The following is a 24,473-nucleotide window of genomic DNA, read 5'->3' on the forward strand; positions in this document are numbered from 1 at the left end:
TTTTCACTACTTTTACTGGTACACTACCAACTCGGGGGTTCAACCAGACCCAATACCGGTGACTACATATCACTCGACTTCACAGCAAATTTTCTAATATTTGCAGGGCCCTGGTCAGCATGCATATATATATAAGAACTCTGTATAACAAAGCATCACAGTGCTGCAATGATATTCCACAACATTGACAATGAGTGTCTCAAGGTTTTTCGTTGTCTTCAGGTGTCGACGGTGCGCTCCTGACATTGAATACCTGAAATCACACTAACATGCTTGGCACATGGGCACAAAGCTCTTACCTTGCAGAGGCTGCTTATACATAGATGCTGGTGATATTCCTTCAGAACATGTCAGTATTTTTCTTTTTTTTCTTTTTTTTTTTTTCACGTGTAACAGCACACGCCTAACTGCAGATTCTGCTATGAGGAATGGTTAGGTGATAATGTGCGCAGTACGAGGACGATTCTCAGTGTGGTTTCAAATTTGGTCAAGGCAAAAAAAATAAAATAAAAGACCAAACAGGTCATGACGTTCATGCTAAAAACACTCATACACTTCATGTTTTGTTAGGTGGTGACTCTGAAGCTTTTCGTTACTGTTTTGCGAGCGTCCGTTAATCAAAGCTATTAATAATGAAATTGCTGAACGGGGAAGGTGGTTGTGACTAGTAGGAGCAATTCTGCACTTTTTTTTTTTTCAACCCTTCCTGCAAGTGGTTAACTCACTATAATACAGCGGCTTTCTGGAGATTTCGATTTCATTCTGCACGTTTTATACGCCTCAGCATAAAATTTGGATGCTAGCTCAGCAGATTTTAAAATAATATTTTACAAAAATTTACTAAAAGTTTTAACTTCTGCTAATGCCTCGCAGGACTCCAGCACCAAACAAAATGCAGCATCACTTCGTCAATGGTATGACCACACGATGAACATTTTAAATACACAAATAACGCACAACTGAATTTATGCTCATGATGTGAAACTAGTGTGTCTAAAATCCTGTAGCACACAGCTATGTTCCCTAGATTCACAACTTGATGATTTAAAGAGCTTTTACGGAAAAACATTCCAATCGATCAACTTCCCTTTTGCTCTCTATTTCTCTACTTCTCACTCTTGATTTAAAAAAAAAAATTTCAAATCAGAAAAAAAAGAAAAAAGCCAAGCAACCAAGATTCGATCAAAGGCCTGCCGTACCTTCAACAGTGCTAACCCGGACGCTGTAGACTGCTTGGAATGAGATTCTGAATAGAACCTTATGGATTATACATACAGCACTTGTCCCACATTTAGCAATGAGAGACAGCATTTGTTCAACTGCACGAGATCTATCCTTGGCACAAAGCAATGATCTAGCTCAGAATTCCATAAAATATCAACACATCCACTAGAGTTGAATGGCCTTCCAGTTAATGTATATACTACAATTAAGGGACAGAGAAACAACACAAAATGCTGTGCTATCACACAAACAATAATCGTGGAAGAGTCTTACAACTAAGTAGGAACTCCTCACATGCTTGAGACCGATATTATCTTTTTTTAGAATCTAGGAACAAGCCTTCGCTCAACAGAATAGCTGCCAGTTGGCACACATTTAAACTTTTTTTAAATATTTATATGTATATTTATATATATATATATATGTATATAAAAAGAATATTCACATATGTATATTATGCTGCCGGCCACTACGGCATGGGCACTGTGCTGTTGTTATCTCTTCACTCATCTGATCAACAAACAAAGGTGATTTTCTGGGAGCTTCCTAACTCGTATGTCTAACGTGCTGATCGCGATTCTCGCGCCCTGTACAAGCACATATCCTCCAACAAAAAAGCAAAACGTTCGGCACTTCACGTCTCCCGCCCCCCAAACACACATGGACGCTCACGTGGAAGAGAGATGTTCTCGCATGCAGCACAAGACTGCAGCCGAGCAACTGCCGAGCAACTGCCGAGCAACAGCCGACCAACTGTCGAGCAACTGCCGACCAACTCGAACACAGCGCAACACTTTGGAGCGTTGCAATAGAGACACGTGTCCAGCATGCTTGAAGGTCCATTGTGGTTAGAGAACAAGGAGAGAGGGGGACAGACAACTGTTCACAGAGGTCACAATCACACTTGCCACAGTAGCAGGTGGTTCGTGCTATCGTCCCGTCCAGCGGCTTCGCTCAAACCAGAGCTCCGAAAATCTTCGTAGCCGTCACCTCCACTTATCACGAGCACTCGACAACCAGTGGCAGGCGTTAGAGATGCTCTGCGGCCAAGAAACACGGGCGTAGAAGTTTCTTTGGATGACCGCACTGAACGATGATGCCTCCCGGTCGTAGATGTTGCAAGTTCGGTCATTTCGACCGCCGTGAGGAAGCGGACGTGGCCAGTGTGTCCATGGTGAATTCCTGGGAAGAGGTTGAATTTTGTACTTATAGATAGAGCGTGAAGTTGTAGGGTTTAACACGATTCTTCCCCATATTCTGCACCCCGAATTGAAGGTTGCCTCCTTAGGGTGAAACACGATTCTTACCCGGCAAATTGCCCTCACTGAAACGTCTGTAGGAATGCACACTAACTTGTTTGGTAGCAAACACAGTTACATCACCATTTGTACCAAACCAGAACAGTTTGTTTAAGTAACTCAGCCTGATTTCTCCCCGAATTTCGCGTACTGCCTTGCTCCACCTATCACTCTGCAACATTGCGCCAACGTTGGCTGGCCGAAGGAGTTGTTGGCCAGCTGTCATCCGACATTTTGCAAAGTGTCGGCCATCGGCCATTGCGTGCTTGGGGTACATGATTTTCGTGCGGCATTATCTATGTATTGTCTACGAGAGCGTCCCGAGGAGGTCAAGGTGAGCTCAAGGCTGTCAAGGTGTCTCCCTTGGTGAGCTGCTCGCAACAGGAGCAACATTTCGAAGCGCACTCGATAGATGGCATCGTGAGCACCTTTAGGTGATGTTAAGATCGCACGGAAACAAAAGGGCCTCTCCTGCTCACCTGTGTAGCTCAGTGTTGCTACTCCATTAAGTGTGCCCTCTAATGACGATATTGTGAATGAGTTGTCTTGTAGTTGCATCGAGGACAACCCACAGCGGCACAAAGTTTTTTTCGAGACTTGGCAAAATGTGTAATACTGCTGCTCTTACCAGATGGTACTACCCATGGAACCCCACAAATATTACCCAAAGATAGAAAAGGTGCGCTGCAGGAATTCTCACCAGCAATATTAGGTAGGGTATCAAGACGGGTGGTGCTGGATGTTAGATGTGGGAGCGGAAGAGTCAGCAGGACGCCAGCACTGGTCCCCACCCAGAGCAGATCCTTGCAGGCCAGCAGCGCAGTAACTCTTAAACAGGCCGCTTTGTGTTGACGGATGATGTCATCACATGCTGCAGGAAGAAAAGGAAGTTACAGCATGGCTAACATTCATCAATCATCATGACAGACGGCTGGGCATATATAACGCCGTACAAAAGACAATGAGCAGTTATACTTAAAAACTTACTTAGTAAAAGGAAGTAAAAGGAAGTGAAAGCATCTGATACAGAATCAGAATATCCCCTGGCTGAATAATTCGTTAACAGGTGGAGCTATCGAAAAGCTTCATTTTCAGTGAGTGTGACATTGGCAAGGAACTAAGCAGTGAGTCTCAGGGATGATGACTAAAAAGAGAGCTTCCCGATAGCTCCACCTGGTTACGAATTATTCAGCCGGGGGACCTTCGTGAAACATCCGGAAGATACAGAGAAACATGATACAGAAACAGTATATGGCACAGTGAAACAGATGTCTATGTAGTGGTCTCCTACTGCCTATGGCAAAGACAACGAAATTGAGATACAGTAAAACCCAGTGAAAAGTTCATTATTCATAATCCATATTTAATTCAGATTATCTATATGGATAACACACGTGGACATGAAATAATGGGGGAGGAGGGGGCGGATATTCGAGTTCGAATCGAGCATCAGTCACTCGAAGTATTGTATTTTCCAGCCACTCGATACTCGAGTTACTCGATCTTCGATACTCGATATTCGATTCGAGTATTGAATATCAAATATTCGATTTTCCGAATATTCGACCCCCGAATAAGAACGACACCACCCCGTAAGTGGGCTTCACCTGATGGTTCCCTGCATGAGGTGAAGCCTGCTTTATGAAACTGACAGTGCTGCAGGACTAACACAAGCGGGCTTGTGTTTAAGACAATGTTAACCCAAGTTGTTTCTTTTACAAGATACGTGTGGATGTTCAGAAACAATTACAGCCTCGTCTGTGTAACATGCCGCTGCCTAATATCATATTTTGAAATAAAGATAATTATCCGTGAAAGTGTAAAATTAAAGAGTAGGGCTTCCCACAGAAGAACTGCGTGTCTCTCTTGTGTGAGTTAATGCCAGAAAAATTACACTAAAGCCAGGAGTTACAAATTGTGAACTTTTAGTGCAAGAGGCACGTAGAGTCGCCTACCGATTTTTCGGACATGCTCGATTATTCGGACTCATTCGCGGAACGACCGCGGGTCCCATAGTGTTGATGCTAAGAACATCCAAAATTTCGGACGCCGTGCAGACCCGTCGCTCGAGATTTCGGACTTTGTTTGCCCAACCAGCGAATTTCTCTCTTGGGGTGACGGAAAATATTGGTATCATCCAAAATCATCCATCAAAAGAAATCAACCACCTGAAATATTGAGGCAAAAAATAGGCAATGATTGTTCATTTTCTATTCCTCTCAGTAGAAAAGGTCTGTTGTAACGCGTTTGCACCTTCGTTTTTGGCAAACGGTTTGATTCAAAAGACCCAGTACGTGCTGTCCGCCCGCGAGTCGCGCGACAGCGCTTTAAAGCGAGCTTCACCTACAGCACGCATGCGTTAGGTGAAGCCGACTTGCGGACTTGATGACGGCGGTGTTTCTGTGATTGTACAGTGACGAAATGTCGCTCCGGGAAGTAGAAGCCGATGTTATCAGGCAAGAGCTGGAAACACGTTAGGAAAGCATCGACAAATTTTTTCAGCCTACTAGTGCTTATTAAAGCTTACTTTGAAATGAAATTCATTTTTTCGGACTATTCGATTATTCGGACTTTCGCGCGATCCCCACCGAGTCCAAAAAATCGGACGGCGACTGTATCGTAAAATTTGCGTGATTATTCGATATTTGGTTTGTCATTCTGAATTTTCCCCAATTTAATTCGATATTCCAGTCGACTTCAAATATTCGGATTCGCAGAAATCACTCACCTGAAAGCATCTTAGTTACAGCGGGAGCGATATTCACATCCTGCAAGCACTCATATGTTGTTGCGTGATATAGTCGGATGACTGCACTGTGCTGAACAGCCAACCAAACACCTAGACCAGATGTGACCATGCAGAGTACGGCACGTGAGCTGTCGCTGCTGACTTGAAAGGTGTGCTATATTGAAGCCAGTAAAGTGGTTACAGAGCGGGCAGGTGAGTGGCAATGTGAACAGCAACCACAATCAACGTACCTCGACTTCAAGCGTGGCTGTGCTGAAGACCTTGATGAAATTTTGACAGCCACACCACAGTTTTCCAGCCACAGCAAGCATGCGCAGCACAGGAGATGTGCTGCTGCCAACCTGAACAGTCTGGGATTCCGTTGTGTTCCACCCACCGTCTGTAGGGAATCGAGATTTCTGTTAGAACGTTTTAGGACTTAAACCTACAGCAAAAGTTGTCAACGGCACTCGCTGACTGATTTTTCACACTTCAAGGCGTCACAAAATCAGTCAGAATTATCGAGCTGTGCGATTTCATTATCAGTAGAAAAAATCTACTTCTCCCCTAGGGTCTTTCTTCAAAAGTAGTTCAAAATCGTTCACCTGCGGTTTCTGTCTCCGGTAAAACTCCTACTGTACATCGCCTTCTTTTGTTTTTTGTTTTTGTTTTTGTTTTGTGGCCTCAGTTCTCTCTGAGAAGAATTTGTATTTCCTCCTCGCCACCTTCTTTGTCCCCTTTCTCTGATGCACATTAGAATAAATATCTCTACCAAGTGTTCAATGTATCGCATCTGATGAAGGAAGGATTCTGTCCGAAAGCTTGTTCTTTAGTAAAATAAATTATTTAAATGTTTGAACGTCTTTAAATACTTATCTTATTCACTTGCAAGTGCTAGACTTTTCCCATTTTTGCCTGATAGTTTCAGAAGTAGCTTAGAGAACTGTCTATGTGTGTGAGCTCCATCGCATCAGCACAAGACAATGCATTGCGACAAACTTCCTCTAGTGTATAGCGTGTCGCTATATGCACTCACAAGCACGTCAACGGCTGCAACGATCGCTGTGGTCGACGGCGGAGCAACAATTTCCTGCTCGTCCGAGCCATCCCGCTAGTAAACCAAGAAGTTAAATGATTTCGTCACACGCTAATTCAGCACAAAATTAGTATAGGTCTCAACACTAGTGTACGTCTCGAAAGTTACATTAGAGGGAATTGTTGTTGCAGAGGTCTTCAACTGAAGCTGTAGTGCTGCCGCCGATGTCTCCACTGATGCTGTTTTCTAAGTTCATTTTCCAAAAAAAGCTAGCAGGACAGCTACTGTGCGGTAGGGCACTGCACAGACTCGGGCTTACCCGAAAGCATGAGCCCAAGCACGGCCTGGCCCAGCCCATGGGTCAGGCCAGTCCAAGTAAAGCCCTCTTTCTGGAGGCCTGGGCTGGGCTTGGGTTTGACCATCTTGGGCTCAGGCCGTGCCTGGGCCTGTACGTTGCCGGGCCTTGGTCAGGCTCGAGGCTATGTCACCCCACTGATAGTTAGCCATGGTCAACTTTTACTGCCCGCTACACTGGGCTGAGCCAGGCCTGGGCCAGTACATTGCCGGGCCTAGATCGGGCTCGAGGCTATGTTACCCCACTGTTAGTTAGCCATGGTCAACTTTTACTATACCCACTACACTGGGCAGGGTAAGGCCAGGCCGGACCTGTGCCAGTACATTGCCGTGCTTAGATCAGGCTCGAGGCTATGTTACCTCACTGTTAGTTGCCTTTTACTGCCTGCTACACTGGGCTGAGCTGTGCCAGGCTAGGTAGCCTATAAATTTCTCAGGCTTGGGCCAGCCCTAGGCCAGGAAACCTAGAAATTCTTTGGGCTAGAACTGGGCCTGGGCCAGGTATATGGAGCCAGCGGGCCAGGCCCGGGTGGGTAAATCAAAGGAGGGCCGGGCTCGGGCCAGGCCTGGGCCAGGAAACCTAGAAATTCTTTGGGCTAGAACTGGGCCTGGGCCAGGTATATGGAGCCGGCGGGCCAGGCCTGGGTGGGTAAATCAAAGGAGGGCCGGGCTCGGGCCAGGCCTGGGCCTAAGAATGCGACCCGGCCCTAAGAGTGCGGCCCATGCAATGCTCTACTGTGCGCCATAGTGGTGTTCTCAATGGGGTTCCTCGTATCCACAAGGATATGCGACATGGCCAGCGGTCACATCGCAGTTAGTTTCGTCTTCAGAGCACAACACAGAGCGTGATAGGAGGAGAGACTGGCGAGGAGGTGAGAGAGGGAGAAGGCACAGAAGAAGAGAGTGACTAGCTCCACAGGAGGAACACATTTCCAAAAACAGAAACAGAGAAAAAACGGCTAGGAAGCAAGCGAGCTGGTGAAGATGATGCATAATGTAAAACCCCGAGACTAGGGAACACGAAAGGACAGACACAAACACGAAGTCTCAATTTGTGACTTTCAATTTGACTTCATTTGACTTCAATTTGAGACTTCATGCTTGTGTCTGTCCTTTCGTGTTCCCTAGTCTCGGGGTTTCACATTATACATAAACAGAGCTTGCTGATTTTGTGATCTTTGCAAGTGATCGCTGCTTACCAGGATCCCTCCTGTAGATTGCGATCTCCCCGCTTGACAGTGATATAAAAACTCTGTTATCCAGATATCTGAAAGGCAGTATTCAAATTTTGATTTAGCGTCTCGAGATACTGCACATCAAGTTGATACCGAAATTCGAAGGCCACATATTTTACTTACATGATACAATGTACAGCTGCCGAGTGTTGCACCTTCATTTTATTCTTCTTTATCCTAATGTTATCGTTGCAATTATATACATGCACACTGAAATACATAAAATGCAATGATAAGTACATGGGATGGGATGGGAGTATGTCTCATGATATCAATGCACCAGTGGGGACAAATCATGCCCAAAAGGTTAACCCAAAGGTAAATTCCAAGGTAAACAAGGCTGAAGTTCCCAACCCACCTCCCTTGCAGCCAGTACACTGTTTGAAATTTAGGCAGTATCTGACGAGCTCATTGTACTTATCTGCTGAGGAACCATCGCAATGAAGAAGTGTTCCTCGAAAGCTCTAAAGGTCCCCTAATGTCCCTAAATGGTCCCCACTCGATTTTGGAACAAGAATTCAAGAGTGAGAAGAGTCCAAAGTTGGTCCTGTTGGTACATGACTGAATAAAACACCAGCGGTAAAGAACAGAAGAGAGAGACGCAGAAAAAGAATTTAGGTTTCTTTTTAGCCTATAGGCAGGTGTGGCACGTTTTTCGCGGGGTGCCTTTGTCCGTGGCCTACTTTCTTGTTTGTTTGTAAGAAAAAAAGAGACTTCTTTGTGGCCTGCTTTCTATTTATCTTATTGCCACATACTTGTAGCGATGTAGCCTCCTGGGGACAATTGTTTGTACTTATTAAATTCTGTTGCTAGTCCGGCGTGCGTCTATGTCTGTCTCTTCTGTCCATGTTTTTTGCCAAGTCTTTCAGGACCTTTTAAGGCTTGGTCATCATTTTGCTTGGGGATGTAAAACACAGTTTATGGCCGGAACTTCAATGTTTCACAAAAATATTTGTAAATGACATGATATCACACGACAGAATACGAGGGGGCTGTGCAATGGTGATCCTTTTATAAACGTGACTGAGGGCTCCTGAATGAAAAGGATCAGATGAAAAGGAAGGCTGATGAATATACAATGAAGGGCGCAGTTCATTGCTTGCACTTCTGGCTTCCGCTACTGATTGCTATTGCAGAGGATGCTTACTCTCGCGGTTTTGAAACTATAGGTCAGGCTATAGGGATCAGCGAAGTTTGCACTGCAGCTCCATGAGAATAACAAAAAGATGCAAAAGCAACGGTTTTTCCATGAAGTGGGATTAGTAAATCTGCGGAATTCCGCGGACAAGAGAGAACGAGCCAAAAAAATGATGCAGCATTCTCCCAGGATTGTTTACCGACTCATCCTGCGCGCTTTTCCAGCCTTTCGTGACTTTTCAGCATGCAGCTCTGACAATTTCTTTCCGGGCGTTCCTGTCTTAAAATTTTTTTTCGCCGCAGCACATTCAGCCGTGTAAGTGTTAGCAGTATCAGTTGCATCATGCATTGCAGTCACGACTGATCGGGTTCAACCAGCGAAAATGTTGCAGATTGATTGAAATCGTTACATAATTCTGAGATATATATCGAATATTCCGCAAAAAAACACAAGATTCTGAGTGAAACTGCAGGTTCCGCGAGACGTGGCTGATTCCGCAAAATTTCTCACCATCGCGGAATGCTAGGGGATGTGGATGCAGACGACATAGAAAGGTGTAGTTAGTGTAGTGTCCATCTTTGTCAGTCCCTTCGATTGCAATTATGTGGCTCTAGATGGTTTCTCTCTTTTTCCTCCTCTTTCACCTTGCTGCCCTACAGAAGTGACAGTGGCATCCAGTCTTTCTTTTTTCCTTCTCAGATGTGCATTCAGCTACTGTCAAGTGTGACTAAGAATATTCTTCTTTTTCTTAGATGTGCATTCAGCTACTGTCAAGTGTGACTAAGAATATTCTTCTTTTTCTTAGGTGTGCATTCAGCTACTGTCAAGTGTGACTAAGAACATTCTTCTGTGCCTGCCTTTTATCATCTGCTACATAAGTGCTAAAAGGTTATGGCATCCTAGAGTACACAACAGGGTCTTTACACAAAATGAACATAAAAATGGCACGAATTGATAACGTACCAGCCATCCTCCGTGCCTAGCCACATTGTGGGATAGTGATTGTCAGCCTCTTCACTTTCTTCCTTTGGTTGTGGTGGTGGCGGTGGCGGTGGTGGTGGTGGAGGTGGTGGAGGTGGAGGAGGTGATGCACTCTCTTGAGAGGGAACACTGGGCTTCTCTTCTTCTACAAGTGTTCACCATGAACAAAAAAATTAGGATGTGCAACAGAGTTCAAGAAGTCTGTGCTTCATCACAAACACTAGTGTACAGATACAGTACATTAACAAACTTTCTGTGATGACAGAGCCATGATGTTTCAGGGTTCATCCCGGTTAAAACACATTTTTACCACCCGAACAGCATCAATGTCACTTATGGTTAAACCTGAAAACCCCGAAAAGTGAACTCGCGAAAGTGCATCTTCATCTGCTAGTGCAGGCACTGGAGAACACTAAGCACTAAATTCAGCATAGCTACTCATCAACACGTTCATCAGAAATGCAATACGTGCCATCTTTTTTTATTCTCCACCGGATAATCTTTTTTATCACTGGATTTTACCTCATTTCACAGTTCCTGAAATAAAACACGATTTTGCCAATTGTAGCCGAGTACCTAATGATACAGGGGTGAAAAGGGGTTAAAGAATGTCTGAAGGACAACATTTGAGATGTCAGATGTGCTCTTGAGATTACTATATTTAAGGCGGAGATTTGGGCAAGTTGGTACATAACTAGGTAGAAAACAGCGCAGAGACGGGACACGAAGAAGAAACAAGTGCACACACAGAGCGCTGCGTGTGCAAAGCGCTCTGTGTGTGCACTTGTTTCTTCTTCGTGTCCCGTCTCTGCGCTGTTTTCTACCTAGTTATTACTATATTACCACTGCATTACAAACTGAGTTGTCAGTGTTGAGTATATCTACTGGACATCGCTAGAAATGTTTTCCATTCTACCTAATGTAGCCAGCTGTGTCAACAGACATCTCTGCTTATGAATGTGATGCCCAAGCCAATAAGACTTCTGCTACCTGACACGAGCATAAGCAGAATGAAAATTATTAGGGCTCTTACCTTGTGACACACTAACGTCTTCCTCCTCTTCTTCGCCCTCTTCATCATCATCACTAGAGTCACTGTAAGAGGGCCACAAAAATCCGACATAAGATTATCAGTAACTTCTGCTGACAAAGCACACGTTCATGTTAAAAGTCTTTTGCACAGATCTCAGCCTGGGACACAAGAATGGCAACACCAGTTGTCAGGGACCAAAACGGGTGAGAGTCCTTCCCGTAATTGTTACTAGCAGTTGTTTATGAAGTTGCTAATATGACAGTTCAATCACTGTTGGTCGCTGCAGTTACCAGCTCATGAATGTGATCGTAATGTTCTACTATAGTGACAACAGGTACATTGTACAACATTAACCTCTGTTTTCTGTTCCAGAATTCCTGTTCATGGACGTGCTCCTCATTTTTTTGGCTACTTAGTCTGACACTAATGGCATGCAGCAATTCATTATACACGTGTCATTGTGGCATTTGCTGAACACTTCAATGACCGTGTCCATGCTTCAAAATGGCATTGATGCGCACGACTGGTGCACGGAAAGTATGACACATTGTAGCCTGAGCTGTTGTCCATGTGGTACTGTTGGAACCTCCCACCATGGGTAAGGAAACACGCCCATGTAACAAAGCTACCCAAACAAATAAACTCATGAGCAGTCTGCCAGCAAGTGTTTGACAAATTTGTTGTAGAATCTGAAAATGCATATTCTTCTTACATTCAGACGTATGATTAGATTCTCAATACAGTTCTGTACAAGAAACCTCCCAGAACAAATAAAAACATATTCAAGTAGTTTAGCTTTAGGCTGCAAAAAATTTTCATAAGTCAATCAGGTACACTTAGGGCCCTGTATTTTTGGGTTTTATGTTTGTTTGTTTTTTGAAAATTTGGGGGGTAAAAATAGGGTTTCATGTCAGGAGCCCTCAAACAGGGTAAAATCTGGTGATATTGGTTGGGAAAGCGGATTTTCTAGTGGAAAATAAAAAAAAAGTGCTTCTGGCATTTCAGTTGATCATGAGATACGGAACAGCTGTGCTGAGTATCCAATGCTTAGCATTCTACAGTGCCCATATTGGCGGTTGAATTGGCACTTCGCAAGTTCGTTTTCAGTTTTTTTCGGGTTTTACCCTATGTGATGATGATGCAAATCAGGGGGGTAAAAACGGGTTTTACCCTAAAACACAGGGCCCTAGGTACACTTAATTGTCACCTACCTATCCAGCTGAATGTTGCCATTCGCTGACTGCGTCTGTGAAACATCCACATCCCCTGGCTGGGAATCGCTTCCAACAAGTGCATTTGTGTCAGGTACTAAGGATTTCCGACGTCCAAGTGACATCATTCTGAAATCAGTACAGGCAGAGCAAACATCTTATTACACGTAATTGAAACCCATAGCAGAGCGAAAAAAATATTCATGCTATTCTAATTTTGCTTGGCTCACATATCACGTATATACTACCACAAAAAACACAACACAGTATATTTCTGTAATACATACCATGTTATTATTAATTGATAATTTGTGGCTTTATGTCGCGAGACAACTATGATCGTGAGCGATGTCGCAGCGGATTACGTAATTTTGCCAACTTCAGGCATATTTGGCCTGCACTGAAACCTCATCACACAGTGTTTAACGTCCCTCGCGGAAGATGGCATGCCTAGGCAACTTGTCATATTATTCTGTTATACCACATCTAACGTTCCACGTTTTAAACAGGGAAGCGTAACAGTCTCATGGTGGCCAAAAGTAACAGGATACCATTTCCATTTTCAATGCTCGAACATTTCTGTTTTCTGATACGAGCCTTTTCGGTTTCGTTCAGTTCTGGTTTAGTAATGAAACAACACTTACTAATATCTAAAAGCACTTAACATATCAATAACAAGCATAATAGAGACAAAGGACAGCCGTACAGTGAGGAAGCCGCCGGGATGGAAGCGATGCAGAGGATGCGGGCGTTGCAGACGCCGTTGCAAGACATGACGGTGGGCTCGGGCTGCAGGCTGAGCACGCACACCTGCCCCACGTAGCCGTCGCTGTTGCAGACCCACACGTCGCGCAGTCCATGCTCGTTCAGCCCCAGCGTCGCCACTGCGCACGTGAACTGTAATCCTGCGCGTGTCTTGCGGATGGGCAGCGGATGCAGGAACTCAGGGGGAGGACGGCGGTCGGTCGACAAAGCTGTAATTGGAGCACGGAAGCTTTTACAATCGTGCCTCTTCCCGGTATTTCTCTCCATTCTGTACTTCCTCCTTACGTCCTCTGAGGACAGTTCAAGTGTGTGGCATATGCAGTCGCCAACCGATTTTTCAGACCCCTATTTTTCGGACAGGCTCGATTATTCGGACTCGTTCGCGGAACGGCCGCAGGTCCCGTAGAGTTAATGTATAAGAACGTCCAAAATTTCGGACGCCATGCAGCTCCGTCGCTTGATATTTCGGACTCTGTTTGCCCAACCTGCAAATTTCTCTCTTGGGGTGACGGAAAATATTGGTACCATCTGAAATTCGTATCAAAGGAAATCAACCAACTAAAATATTGAGGCAATAAAAGAGGCAGTAATGATTGTTCATTTTCCATTCCTCTGAGTTGAAGAGGTCTGTCCGCTTTTGCCTCTTCGTTTTTGGCCAACGGCCCAGCACGTGCTGTCCGCCCGCGAGTCGCGCGACAGCGCTTTCAAGCGAGCTTCACCTAAAGCACGCATGCGTTAGGTGAAGCCCACTTGCGGACTTCGGGACGGCTGTGCCTCTGACAGTGTACATTGGCGAAATGTCGCTTCGGGAAATAGAAGCAGATGATATCAGGCAGAGCTGGAAGCGCGCTAGGAAAGCATTGACAAATTTTTCCAGCCATCTAGGGCTTGGTAAAGTGTATTTTGAAGCGAAATTCGTTTCTTTGGACTGCTCGAGTCCAAAAAATCGGTCGGCGACTGTAATAAATATGTATAACCACAATAAATGTACAGTAGTCATCAGACATAACTGTAATGCCCAAGCACGTGGCCTGCACAGACACCAGTGCTGCGGAGCGTTAGCCTCTGGGTTTGAGACTGCGTACGATGCATGGGTACGAGACTGGGTTGAGATACACACCACCTCTCGACAGTGGCTCCACATAATCAGTTGGGCAGTTAGGCTGGCAGTCTCAATGGCTCGGACCCACCTACAATTAGTGCAGTAGACTTCCGTTAATACGACTTCTGATAATTCGTTTTTCGCTTAATTCGATCATGTTTGGAGCCCCGTCAAATGTACGTATGTTTCTATAGGTAAAAATGTTTGTTATTTCGAACATGAAAGCAGTCCACATCATATAATTCGACCGACGCGTCTGCATACATAGGAACACATAGTACTAATACAAACTGCACATAGTTGCCGCACATAGCAACAGATAAGTTTGCCCTAAAGTTCCGGTGGCAGGTGGCGACTGAACAGTAACGATGTTATCCGCTTGGTGGCAGTAGTAGACTTTTAGCCCTCCAATTGCATGCTAGCATTGTGTCACCACAGCCAACGGCAAGCACGCCACATCGTCCAGGGCGAGGAGGAAATGTCTTCTTTCTCGCTTTTCTCACTGATTTTCGTTTCACGTTTTTGCTTCACATTTCACATGTTTCCTGCAGAATCTGTCAGTTCTTTCGGCTCCGTGGACAGAGCCAGCAAATCCGTCTAGCAATGGCATCACATAGCAGATACAAGACACTGTCGATCGGCATCAAGGGAGCCATTCTCGAAGATGTTGCGAAAGGACATCTCATGTTCGATGACATTCGTGGAAGTGGACAACAACGCTTATGCTGCATAGGACAACGAATGTGAGTGGGAGAAACAGAACGTTCTTTGTTTGTTTGTTTTTTCTTTTTTCTCTACTAGACCTGGAGTAGCTTGTCCCGCTCATGTCTCAATTTTCCTTTTTCTTTTTTTCACTCCTACCATCATCATCATCGGAACGTTCCGCCCCGTCGCACCGCCAAAGAAGCCGCAGAGGCTCTTGCAAGGGCACACCCGAGAGCATTCAGGCATATGATCACCTATCCGCAACAGGTGTTTTCAATGCGAAGATTTTGTTCTGGAAGCAAACAATGATCATGCAGTTTTTCTCTAAATAAATCGGTGTTCACATAGGCAGATATAACTGGCATTTTGTTGTCCTTTCGTTATCTCAACATTCGGATAATTTCGGACGTTGGTCGTAGGTCCCGTGAGATCTGAATTAACGAGGTTTTCCCGTAAAACCTCGTTCATTTTTTGGCCAATTCTTTAATTCGACCATTGGATAATTTCGATCAAATTTCCCGTCGGGATCAAATTAACGGGACTTTGCTGTACCAGTTTTGCGCTCATGCTCAACACTGGCCTCAAGACCTATCCTAGCTCAAACCCAGCATCCAGTGGTGCTCTGCAGACGGGCCACACACACTCCCGCATTACGCTTAAATATGACGACAGCTGTACTCCCTTTCTTATAGATGAAAGACATGGTAAGTAAGTAAATGAATGTTAACCAAACCTGGTCTCGTTCGTTTCAGTATGGAATTTTATAAACAGGTTTAACTGCGCTGCATCACACGGAATGTTTTGTACCATGAGTATTGTAATACATATTTTAAAATATGCCTTTCTGATGTGCTGTACTCAGCAGATTACCTAGTTTCTGCTTTGCTTCATTGAATGCCACCTCCCACGTTGAGCGCTTTTCAGTTGAAGGAAATATAATGGTGAGGTTCTCCACACCTTCCCTGCAAGACAAAACATTTCCGAAGAAAAAGTCTTCAGCTTAATCTTAATGTTGGTACCCAATCACAAAGGGGCCTATAAAAAAAAACACTATGTAGACGATAATTAAGCTTGAACCATCGAAAAAACCTGCAAGCAGCAACAGTGCTGTAGTTGTCTTGTGGTTACAATTAGGGGTGTGCGAATATCCGAGTTCTCGAATTCGAGTATCAAACACTCGAACTATTCGATTCGCAAATCGAATATCCAATATTCGATTTTTCAAATATTCGACTATTCCACGAACACTGTAAACATACTTTTATTCGCGATGTATTAATTTTCGCGAATTTCGCGACCGGTGAAAAATCTCGAAAAATTGTACTCGCGAACAGAGCTTGATGTTTATCCCGCAATGACTTATAATATAATATATATCCCGCAATGACTCCCGCAATGAATTATAATTTTGCAAATGACTGAACGCGCGATTCGCAAAAATTAATACAACGCGAATACAAATACGTTTACAGTATTCCACGAATGCGTATACGAAGAGGGGAGTCAAGTCCTGTAGATCACATAAACAAAATACAGAAGCCGACACTGAAGATTTTTGTTTAAGTTTAATTTGTACAAGCTTTCGCGTGGAGGTCCACGCTTCCTCAGGTACAAAGTGAAGTGGTGACACACATAAGTATATATAGTATACACGACTAAACACACTGCTGTACAAAGAAAGGAAAGAGGAGAGGAGATATGGTGCCACATGTCTGTGTACAATGAATAGCTGGGCAGACGGATAGGTGACCTCTAACCGTTTAAGAACAGTAAAAGGTGTTGTTATGAACAAAAAGGCTCGCCAACCCAGTTTCGCGGAAGGGGGGTCAGGAGTATGGGAAACGAGTGGCCCAGAATGGACAAAAGGGAAGGTTACGGATTATCTAACGGAGTACCAGACGATGACTGAAAGTGGGGATTCAAGAATTGTGCACAAATAAATGTATAAATGTACATTTATTTGTGTATAAATGTATAAATGTGTAAAATGTATAAATGTACATTTATTTGTGCACAATTCTTGAATCCCCACTTTCAGTCATCGTCTGGTACTCCGTTAGATAATCCGTAACCTTCCCTTTTGTCCATTCTGGGCCACTCGTTTCCCATACTCCTGACCCCCCTTCCGCGAAACTGGGTTGGCGAGCCTTTTTGTTCATAACAACACCTTTTACTGTTCTTAAACGGTTAGAGGTCACCTATCCGTCTGCCTAGCTATTCATTGTACACAGACATGTGGCACCATATCTCCTCTCCTCTTCCCTTTCTTTGTACAGCAGTGTGTTTAGTCGTGTATACTATATATACTTATGTGTGTCACCACTTCACTTTGTACCTGAGGAAGCGTGGACCTCCACGCGAAAGCTTGTACAAATTAAACTTAAACAAAAATCTTCAGTGTCGGCTTCTGTATTTTGTATTCCACGAATATGAACGACACAACCCGAAAGTAGGCTTCACCTGATGCTTGCTTGCATGAGGTGAAGCCTGCTTTACGAAATTGCCCTTGCTGCAGGACCGACACAGACGGGACGGTGTTTGGTTTAAGATAATGTTATCCAAAGTTAGTTTTGTAGACCTCGTCTGTGGAAGGGGTGGCGACCCTCCCACATGCAGTTTAGCGGTGCAGACTGGGGACATTGATTTGATGTCTGTGAGGTTGCCTTTAAAAAGTTAGGACTCTCGAATAATGACTACAGCCCACGAACAAGAAGGGTGTCTTAAAGATGTCCTTTATGTATAAAATTTCAGCAGTGCAACTTCCTCGGGCGAGAGCAAAGAAACTACAGCGTGTTCATGGCAAAGCTGAGGCAGGATGGAGCAGGAGCTGAGGAGAATTTTGCACAAATATTCAATACTCGATTTGGTATTCGGAATTTTTTCCCTCCATTCGATTCAATATTTGATTCGGCTTAAATTGTTCCGACTCGCACACCCCTAGTTACAGTGATATAGGAACAACATCACATGCCAATACAATGCTTGGATCATCGATGTAGCTGTCATAATCTAATGAGTGTGACTATATCTAATCTGTGAGCATATTACAGAAACTTCTTGTTGGTGTAAGTGTGTCCCAAAGCTCCCATGAAACATGTAAACATCAGTCACTTAAAACAAACACTCACTGTGTTGTGACAGAAAGCTGGAGGTTGAGTAGCTGCAAGTCATAGCTTTGTCTTTCCTGCATCTGTCTATTAAGAGATCCCATAAGGTCCTTCACAGCATCTTCCACAGCCTTTGGGCAAATGGGCAAAAATTAGGCAAAGCGACACTTTAGTGTGGAACACCACCGTTCCCATCAAACTGTTCCTCAACTGTTCCTCAGCAACAGGGAAGTATCTCCTACCTGATGTGGACAGTTCAAGTGAGACACAAGGTCTGTTATCTGATTGAGCAACGTCATGTCTTCTTCCAGGTTTTCAGCCTCCCTGATAGCTTTCTTCAGCCCCACATCTGAACCTGCACCAATACACATACAGTGTGCACTGTAAACCTTCACAGGAGGAATATCAAAGGATTACTTGTCTGCTAATACGGTACAAGCACGATCATTGAATAAAGATGAGGTACAATCACGAAGCTATATGTGTCTCAGTTATTATTAACAAAGGGAAGCATAACCCATTGAAAAATAACTTTTTGTTACTGAACATACTGAAAATCTCTTACCGTTCCTGAGCCCTTAATTTTTGCAAAATTTGCTAACTTTAAAGGTGCATGAAAATGTCTAGCAAGATTTGCCACTTCGAAAACACTGCTAACCGTGGAGAATATGCTGCTACACAGCCACAAGATATTCCGTATCAGATGACAGGAAAACATGCTAACGGTGTCATCTGCTAAGTGTCGTCTGCTAAATGCGCAGTACGTCACACCCGATATTCTGCACCGTGTGAATGCTCACATAACACGGGTCGGAACTTCGTCTCTGTAAGCAGTGTTTTTTGCTTTTTCTTCCACTAGAATATTCCGTGAGGATGTCCCTCGTGTGAATGCACGGTTACTGGAACATGCAGTGCCCTGAATAGAGTGTTGATAATGATGTCACAGAAGTTGTAAACTTTAGTGACAGAATAGTGTAAGCAGTGTAAAGCGGGCTTCACCTAACACTCGTATGTTATGATGTGAAGCCGACTTGCAGAAAGAAGCCAAAATTGGCGGTAGAGCACTGCACGGGCCGACTTTTCCGGGCCCGACCCGGCCCGGGCGCATCGAAAAATGGCCCGGCCCGACCCGGGCCCGGACCTTCATATTTTTATGCGGCCCGGCCCGGCCCGGCCCGGTGACCCAGTGACTAGAGCCCGGCCCGGCCCGGCGTCTAAGCAAATAGAGCCCGGCCCGGCCCGGCCCGGTGACCCGGCGAGTAGATCCCGGCCTAGTATTTCCAGCCGCGACGTACGCGTTTCTGGCGATTATCAAACAAATTTATAAGTAAATTTATAAGGAGAGAAGACAAACATACAAGTGATGGCGGTTTAACACCGTAACCGCACGAGACCAAATTAAATCCAGAACGCACGGGGCGTTATCGTTACACTGTCAAGATTTTGCGGAGATAGAGCATGCTGTCGACAAACTGCTTCTCCCAGTCCCTATCCCTCTCACCAAGCTTTGCCAGAGTGATCGTGAAATATGTGAGGAGTGAGGAGCAATGTAATGTGGCTTGGAGAATGTTCTAGACGGTCGAATCATATGCATAATGCAGTACCCTTTGCTTGTCTTTGCAAAATATGCACAGGAATGACGCAAGCGCATGATGATATGAACTAATGCATCTCCAATGTGTGGAATTAGCTGCGTGGCCCGGCCGGGCCTGACTCTTGGGAACATATTTGTCGGCCCGGGCCCGGCCCGGCCCGCGGTGGTGGCGTATTTTAACGGCCCGCGCCCGGCCCGGCCCGGAGCACACAGCCAATAACAAGCCCAGCCCGGCCCGCGGGCCGGGTCGGGCCCGGGCCCGTGCAGTGCTCTAATTGGCGGTAACGTGAAGTGGGCTTCGCAAAGCTCTCAGATGCAATGAGGCAAAGCCCACTTGCAGAATGGCGATCGCGATACCTTGCTTCAGTACTATTCGAAATATATTCGAAAATTTCGAATTCTGAAAATAGGCTACGAACAGCATTCGAATAGCATCTGACATTCGATTCGTATTTGAAATTTCGAATATTCGCACAGCTCTAATAAAAATATATGAAATTCATGCTGAAATAATTTACAGCATGCTGCATTTTACTAGCAGAGCTGTGAAACGTAATCATGCAACAACAAATTAGGAGAAATACTGCTATTCTTACTTTTCAAAATGTCCAAATTGTCCAAGGAGAACCTCAGCAATAGCTTGTACTTGTTCATATCAAAGAGTGTAAAGCCAAACCCAGATGGAGAACTCCTAGGGAAAAAAAATCAGCGATGACGGCCATAGCTAATTACCGAACAAATGCAGGATGTAAGGCATTAAAAAACAATTATAAGCAATGCCACAATGGTCTTCCTGTCCATAAACTTTGCTCATGTCAGAGGTACCTAACTGTGCATGAAAATATCAATGCATAACACACACAAGGAAGAAGATACTATATACTGAATTGCTGGTATCCACTTCTGCATCGTAACTCAAAGCCATGGCACCAGTATCACCTGCCCACATACAGATCACGAATTTGTAGCTTCGTTAGAATGAAGTGAGACAAAGCCGGGTACCTTTCTGATCAAACCTGGTTTGCCTAATGATCAAGTAGGCGCATTCGCTCTGACATTCCCATCCACGAGCATTAAAAGAACACTGGACACCATGATTGCGGCGATGAAGCTTGTTACTACAGGCCTATTCACAGTCAAGGTCAACCCACTAAGGTCAACTCTAGTGTGAATATATGAAAAATGTTAGATGTAATGGGGCCACATTTTTAGGGCTATGTATGTAGGTGCATCTTAAAATTTGGAGCAGATCAAAAAGCAGTATCAACTTGATAATGTATTCCAACCATCAAAGTGCAACTTAATATGATACCTAAAGATACTAACGCAAATTGCAGAGGGTGAATCAACAATTGGCAAAAATGAAGCATTTAAGCTCCACCAATGGCCAGGCAGAAACCCAAGGATGACATTCGCTGACTCTCTGTCAACTGACACTTGTGCGAAATGATTTCCAAAAGTAAAAACTTTCAGAATTGCGATCGCATTTATCCCTACTTTATGCATCACACATCACTTCCTGTAGTTCAAATGACCTGCAAACGCAACGGCTGTAACATCTACTCTGAAAAAGTATAACTATGGCTGATTCTTACCAACGCGCTGAAACCATTTCCTTACTTGGGTCTACTCTGAATGTGTACAGCACATTTGCTGACGGCAAGAAACCTGAAATGCCACGTGTGCGACTGATACTATCTTTATAGGATCGCATCAGAAAAGCAGCCCCCAGGCAATTTGGTAGATGGTTTGTACATTGTTTAATATTTTATTGTTTTAGATGAATCGATAAAAGGACTTACGATGATGGTGATGTTTTCCTCATAGTGCCGCTTTTCCTTTTGATGCTCGTGATGAGCAAGAGATCAGAAAAAAGGAAAAGACAGCGATCTTTTTTGGTTCCAAGACCGCCCTGCGGGTAAAGCGAACCAAAGAGACATTAACATTGTGAAAGCGCGGCCATAAGAATCATCAACAGTACACACACTCACAGGAATCGTAACGAAGTCGTAGCGAATAAAAGTCCGGTCAGGTTGAACAAGCTGCAAGATACGTAACCGGAATAAGGTTTTGACATGTGCGTGTCAGCTGGTAAGCTGTTGAGTTCGCTTACATCGATGACTCCCTCGATAAGCTGCTCGATGTCTCGTACCCTCTGCTGCATCTGCTCGTGCTGGAAGGCCTCCCGCTCCATGCGGTTGATCTTGACAGCAAGGTCATGGACCTCTTTTTGCGCCAACACTAGCAGCTGGTGGTCAGGGTGGTCATGCTGGGTGTGCTTTATCAGCTCCTGTGGGCATTACAAGAGATTAGCCAGCAGTTCTGACTAGTAGTAGTGAAAGGCTAACTAAAGTGGGGTTCTTAGGAAGCAATATATAATCTTTTCTTTATTTTTTTTCTTTTAAGGACGAGGACAAATTGTCAAGAACACACTGTTTAGGTCACGAAGTTCTGTTTCAATGGGACTCATTTGTGAAAGAGGCTTGTGTTGAACAGCTTGCTTTTCAATGTAACTTTTCCTGGAAAGTGTCTGTTTGTTTGTTTGTATGTAAGAAAAAAAAAGTCTTTTACTCTATCAATGGGCAGATGCATGGGCATGCTTATGCATCGCTAGTCTTGAGGCAGTCTTAGTCTGTAGGCAAAAACAAAACACAAAAACAATTGTCACAACGACTGTTCAAATCTCTTATAATTCCTATGTGTTTTGTGTCATATGAGTTGTGTGTACCTGCCTGCAAGAATTAGGGAAGAGGAGGAGGTTGGAATAGGCAGAATGAGGCACGAGGCTACATAAAAGCAGTTTTCTTACAAGAGTAAGCGTTTCATTTTCTTTATCCAAGGTAGTAAATTTTTGCGATCATGACCAGGTATCTTTTAGTGCTGCTGTGTGGAACAACATAACTGGAATACTGGTAGCCACCATGGTAACAAACCTGCTTTAGGATCAATGTCCCGTTGTGACAACAATATGCTCCTTACAGCGTGCATCTAAAAGGGTATGAAGCTGATTTGGAACAAAATCCACGTACCATTCATGACACTAGGCTACCGCTTATGAAACAAGACACATAAATAAATAAAAATTCAACACTTTCATGGCATCTGAGCCTAATGTTAGACATTTTAAAATCCAATTTCTGTCATATACCTCCATACTAATGAAAAGTAATAACAATCACATCCTAGCGACCGGGTTTGTGAGACTCCTTGCTACTCACCTTGATCAAAAGTTCATAGCGTGGTATCCTCTGCACAGGCATGATGAGGAGGGCATCCAAAGTAAGCTTCCCTTTATGCATCCTGGACGTGTGCTGGATTTTAAAACAGAGCACAAAAGTTTTAGCGTGAGAGACGAAAAACCGTCTGCATCGCTACGTAGACAGGAAATGGTTGTGAACTGTAAGCACCTCTAAAAACTTGGCAAAGGCTGGCTTAGTTTGAGTGGCTATTTTGATCGCCTCTTTCGCTGACTTCCAATTGTTGATGAAGGCGGTGTACGTGTCTATCACAGGTTGCTTGGTAAACTGAAACAGAGAATGATTATCAGCAGTTTCAGATCAAAAGATATTCATTCTGGCAACAGCGGCTGCTGCAGAGAAGCTATGGCAGCTACGTCATTCTTTCGATTTATGGGGTCTGCCGGGTTTCCTGGGGCAGACAGTTTTTTCATTACACGGGATGAAGTACCAAACTTCGCAATGTTACGTGGCAGTGTAGATATTATGAAAAATGCGTACGTATAATAAGATGTTATGTCTGTCTGTCTGTTACAGTTTTCACGTGTACACATTGGAAAGAAGCGAGAAAGGTGTTTTTGGGGAGGGGGTTTCAGGCCTCTGAGAATGAATTTGAAGCTCATTCTTAGGAATGCTGCACTGTTTAGAAAACAACACACGTGGCCAGTTGTAGTGGGTGCCTGTCAGATATTGCATGCCAGGGATGTTGCAAGTACCACATGCCCTGGTGTGAAATCTATAAATAGCCGTACCCCCAGGCACGGAATCATTTCTTTTGCCATAAGTATGACCAGTGGGTTAAACGGCAGCAAAAGTCCTGTGGCATTTCTACCATACTGGTTTTAATACTGGTTGCACTAGTGTCCAGGGATTCTGCAACATCTCCAGACCTTCTTCGAAGACATTCAAAGGCTAAGCCCCCAGCATTCTGCTACCAGAGAAGCGAGACTGAAGAAGAACTTTCATCAGAACATTTGCAACTTTAAGTCCACCCTTATGTCTACAATGGGCACTTAAGTTTTGCCTCTGAAAGGACACGGTCCGCTGCGCTTACAAATGCATGACCAGACTTACCACTGTGCTGGACAATTTCATTGACAAGGAGACAAGAAAGGCAGTATGGACAAATTTATATTCTGGCACCTCAGGGGTAGCAGACATGCAAACACTCAGAAAACAGGCTGTGATCCGGTCCTTATGGAGATTCTAAGTCGTCTCGCTGCCTCCATCAATCTCTATGCTTAGGCATTCAAAATGACGCAAGAAGTAGAGATGGTGGAGGAAGAACTTGCCCATGCGAGCATGCAAGCAGCGACCTTCACAAGGATGAAAATGATGTTGATGGGTCGAGAGAATGTGACCTCGTATGACGTCTGTGCAATCTTCCGTCAGCGAACGTCCACATGGCCGGAGGCAACAACGCCCTTCCTCTCGAAGTCTTGCTGGTCCATCAAAGAGGACCTCTTCAACAGATCACCGATATAGACAAGAAATGAGATCCCTTTACTGTGCCTCTTCCAAACGAGAGATGATGGTTGGCACACCCATTTCAAGAGGATGTGAAGTCGGAAAGATTTCTATTACAGTCTTTTTGTCGTTCACAACAGCGAATTCAACCCTCTACTCCGCAGCAGAAAGCTCGATCATTCTGCTCGTCGACTCCCATGTGAAGATTGTGAAGATCTGGCAGAACCTGCCCATCTACTTCGATGACGCCGATCGAATC

At 44.4% G+C, this 24,473-nt stretch overlaps 1 protein-coding gene across 1 annotated transcript in view; it reads right to left on the bottom strand.

Annotated features, from left to right (window-relative positions):
- Window positions 1-812: 812 nt before the first annotated feature.
- LOC135394808 (rho guanine nucleotide exchange factor 17-like) overlaps window positions 813-24,473 on the bottom strand; it is a 159,899-nt gene continuing 136,238 nt past the window's right edge. Inside the window, exons 5-23 of the mRNA XM_064625805.1 lie at window positions 22,919-23,035; window positions 22,730-22,822; window positions 21,625-21,801; window positions 21,503-21,553; window positions 21,314-21,423; window positions 20,108-20,202; window positions 18,160-18,272; window positions 17,939-18,048; window positions 15,681-15,772; window positions 12,945-13,212; window positions 12,239-12,367; window positions 11,028-11,089; window positions 9,977-10,139; window positions 7,999-8,085; window positions 7,840-7,907; window positions 5,502-5,650; window positions 5,251-5,425; window positions 3,223-3,393; window positions 813-2,406 (exon numbers count right to left, since the gene is read on the bottom strand). Of these exons, the coding sequence (XP_064481875.1) occupies window positions 2,123-2,406; window positions 3,223-3,393; window positions 5,251-5,425; window positions 5,502-5,650; window positions 7,840-7,907; window positions 7,999-8,085; window positions 9,977-10,139; window positions 11,028-11,089; window positions 12,239-12,367; window positions 12,945-13,212; window positions 15,681-15,772; window positions 17,939-18,048; window positions 18,160-18,272; window positions 20,108-20,202; window positions 21,314-21,423; window positions 21,503-21,553; window positions 21,625-21,801; window positions 22,730-22,822; window positions 22,919-23,035 (2,514 nt within the window). The 3' untranslated portion in view covers window positions 813-2,122. The remainder of the gene's footprint in view (window positions 2,407-3,222; window positions 3,394-5,250; window positions 5,426-5,501; window positions 5,651-7,839; window positions 7,908-7,998; window positions 8,086-9,976; window positions 10,140-11,027; window positions 11,090-12,238; window positions 12,368-12,944; window positions 13,213-15,680; window positions 15,773-17,938; window positions 18,049-18,159; window positions 18,273-20,107; window positions 20,203-21,313; window positions 21,424-21,502; window positions 21,554-21,624; window positions 21,802-22,729; window positions 22,823-22,918; window positions 23,036-24,473) is intronic.

Source organism: Ornithodoros turicata, chromosome 5, assembly GCF_037126465.1.
Source record: "Ornithodoros turicata isolate Travis chromosome 5, ASM3712646v1, whole genome shotgun sequence".
In the NCBI taxonomy this organism is placed as follows: Eukaryota; Metazoa; Arthropoda; class Arachnida; order Ixodida; family Argasidae; genus Ornithodoros; species Ornithodoros turicata.